This window comes from Octopus bimaculoides, chromosome 21 (genome assembly GCF_001194135.2).
Source record: "Octopus bimaculoides isolate UCB-OBI-ISO-001 chromosome 21, ASM119413v2, whole genome shotgun sequence".
In the NCBI taxonomy this organism is placed as follows: domain Eukaryota; kingdom Metazoa; phylum Mollusca; class Cephalopoda; order Octopoda; family Octopodidae; genus Octopus; species Octopus bimaculoides.
This window is the reverse complement of record NC_069001.1, coordinates 2,106,238-2,109,565: the sequence shown is the minus strand read 5'-3', so window position 1 is coordinate 2,109,565 and position 3,328 is coordinate 2,106,238. Positions and strand designations below refer to the sequence as shown.

Sequence of the window (3,328 nt, the reverse complement as noted above, 5' to 3'; positions counted from 1 at the left end):
CATGTTTTGGATGTGCGGAAGATTGTCAGTGCTTCAGAGGATGGAACCAGCTGCAGTGGGCAGGATGATGAAGACAGCAGCAGTAGGGAAGATGATGAAGGCAGCGCGCCAGGAACTCAGGCTAGTCCCGGGGTCGCACAGCGACCACAGAGGGAGCGGTACCCTCCTCCCTGGTTGGCTGATTATGAAACCAATTAAGGTAGTTCGGGAGTGAGTGGGAGAGCCGGTTGAATGATCTATAGATCAGGGGGGCGTGTGGTGTTATGGGCTGTGTGTTGTGGTGGAGAGAGGTGGGACAAACAGAAGTGAAGCCAGACCGGAAGTCGGCGACACGCGGTCGAAGGCTAGCACGTGGGGTCAGTCAGAAAACAGAGAGGTTACGAGAAAGACATGTTCTGATCAGGAGCGATCGTGTACTCCGCTGCGGTCGACAAGGTTTCATTCTGTCCTTTTGCTTCTTGTTGTCTTTTTTCCTCCATCACACCACAGAATCATTGACTCTCGCTTCACATTGCATTGGGTTGGCAGAAAAATTCGTTCGTTTTATTTATTTTCTTTTTAAATCTTTCGAATCTTATTTGAATTAACACGAAAAAATATTTTTACCGGAGTGTTTTTTGATTTTTGTATACTTTTATTCTTTCTCTACAACTTTTGGTTTTCGTTCTTAAATTTTAGATAAATTTTATCCTTTTAAATATAAAAGAAAAACGAACGAATTTATCTGACAACTCAATAAAAACACTGTATTAGGTTGATAATGTTTACAAGGTAGATAACAAATTATTAGTACATTGTTTCGTTTCAACATTTTGTTCGGCCGATTCTTTCAGTAACTAAAGCTCAGTAATGTGAGATATACATTTATTAAATATACACAGTTAAGTATTTTAATAAATTTGATCGTGTAAACAGCAACATAGTTGCTTCTAATATTCATGTTAAAAAAACACCGGTGTCGTTTCGTTTCGACTTTTAGATCAACTGTTACGTGAGTGAAACCGCCTATAAATGAATTTCAGAAGCAGATTATTTTTTTTCCTTATAATACTTAAGTATTTTAATATTTCTGATATAAGAAACCATTACATTTATCCAATTAATTATTTCAATATTTCTGGCTTTCTATACATTTACTTAATTTTATTATTTATTCATATTAAACGAACACCAGTGACGATTCGGTTCGACTTTTAGATCAACCTAGGCGAAGCTGTATTTTCAATGAACTTCGCCGAGGCGCGTATTTTCTTCTTTATTCGACGAATCTAATTACTTTAAAACTTTTCACGCAAGAAACCATTAACAAAGTTAATTGAATATTCTGATACATCTAACCTACCAAATATCAACTTGTAAATGAAGTTACAGTGAGTCTTCTGCAATGGCATGCTACCTCCGTTCATTCAATCTTTCTCGGTCATTAATATTCAACTACAGACACCTGAAGAACTTCCACCGTGTCTGCTCGGTTGTCAGGTCCCGTTTATTATATAAGCGTGACCAGAACTTCCATACAGGCATTAACTTTCGACAAGACGATCCCAAATCCAAACTGGCGCATATGTCCCCTAAAATGCAGATTATCTACACATGCCGTGTTTGTGGAACTCGCTCCTCCAAGACTTTTTCCAAGGTCTCTTACGACCGGGGTGTAGTGCTGGTGCGATGTCCTGGCTGCCAGAACTTACACCTCATAGCGGATAACCTCAACTACTTCACTGAAACTGGTAAAACGTAAGTGTAACACGGTCTTTTTCTTTTCCTTTTTGTTATTTCTCTATTGTCACTAGATTTGTTAGAAGTAGCAGCCAAATATCACTCCAAAATTACACCCTATACACACAAAACAAAAAAAAAATTGGAACATTTTGTAAAATTGATAAAATGAAAGAAAATTAACGTTCTTGATATTTTAAGAAGTAGAATTTTTTTAATAAAGTTAAAAAAAAAACGAGTGTTCGTAACGAATAAATGAGGAAGCTTTTAATGAAGTCATGGGCAAAATGCGGCCCGCGGCTCTTTCCGAATGGCACGCTAATGAAAAATTATCTAGAATTTTTAAAAAACTGGCCCACATAATGATGAGGTGTGTCTCATGCGACTTGCTTCTTGAAAAAGTTTGCCAAGTTAGATTGGCGAAAGTAAAGAATACGTACACCCGGGGTTTAGGATTAGTTTTACGATGGGGGTCCATGTTACGCCGAAAACCGGTGGTGTACGCATTCTTTACCTCCGCCGTTAGATTTGTCAGAAATAACAGCCAACTCTCCCTAAAATTACACATTTTAGAAAAATGGGAGTTGGATCACGTTGTAACATTGATAAAAATGAAAGAAAAGAGATGTGATTAAGTTTTTATTACGAAAATTGGTATTCAAAATTAAAACAGGTGCAGGAGGGGCTGTGTGGTAGGGAACTTGTGTCTGCTGTGTTTTTAATAGCGATGAATTGTTGTGAAGATGTGAATTAAAAGGAGACTATCCTTCCGACAGCAAAAAAAAATTTTTTATTTCTTTTCTGTTTCCACTTATTTTTCAGAAATGTTGAGAAAATTCTGGCTGAAAAAGGAGAAAAAGTGACCAAAAATCAAAGTAATGATGGAACGGTAGAAATTGCCCCCGATTCTGTCTCATCACTTTGAGGACTCCATTTCTTTCACAGGCATGAGAAATATATTTGTTGTGACATTCATGCCTTTCCTTGCAGCAATATTAATAACATTCTCATCATCGTTTACGTCCGTTTTCCATGCTGGCATGGATCGTCTGAATTCAAAACACAATGATGGCTGTGACATTAACGTTTTTGTTACCATTATTTCTGCTGAAATATACTGCTTTTGTTTCAATTAATTATTGAAAATGATTCAGTAAAAAGAATTTTGTCATTAATATTATTGAGTTGTGTTTGGAACATAGATTAACATGAAATTTTGAAGGAAGGCTTAAATTTAGATCCCTTTAAAACAAAGTTTTTGTATCCTAGAACTAGAGGTAGTCTCTGACAGGTTGGTATCATCATCATTTAACGTCCGCTTTCCATGCTGGCATGGGTTGGACGGTTTGACTGAGGACTGGTGAGCCAGAAGGCTGCACCAGGCTCCAATCTGATCCGGCAAAGTTTCTACAGCTGGATGCCCTTCCTAGGGTTAATAGATGATTTACTCATCTTAATTCTCTACATACCGTCCAACCCATGCCAGCATGGAAAGTGGACATTAAACGATGATGATGATGATGAGGGGAACAGGTGATGGTTGGTGATGGGAAAGGCGTCCAATCAGAAAAATTTGCCTCAATAGACTCTGCTCAACCCATGCCAGCAG

General features: G+C 38.0%; 1 protein-coding gene across 1 annotated transcript; it reads left to right on the top strand.

The window, feature by feature from the left end:
- The first annotated feature begins 333 nt into the window (after positions 1–333).
- Positions 334–3,322, top strand: LOC106877800 (DNL-type zinc finger protein). Its single transcript, XM_014926814.2, has 2 exons — positions 334–1,737; positions 2,542–3,322. The coding sequence occupies exons 1-2, from the start codon at positions 1,385–1,387 to the stop codon at positions 2,642–2,644; spliced, it is 456 nt and encodes a 151-aa protein (XP_014782300.1). The 5' UTR covers positions 334–1,384; the 3' UTR covers positions 2,645–3,322.
- Positions 3,323–3,328: the final 6 nt, after the last annotated feature.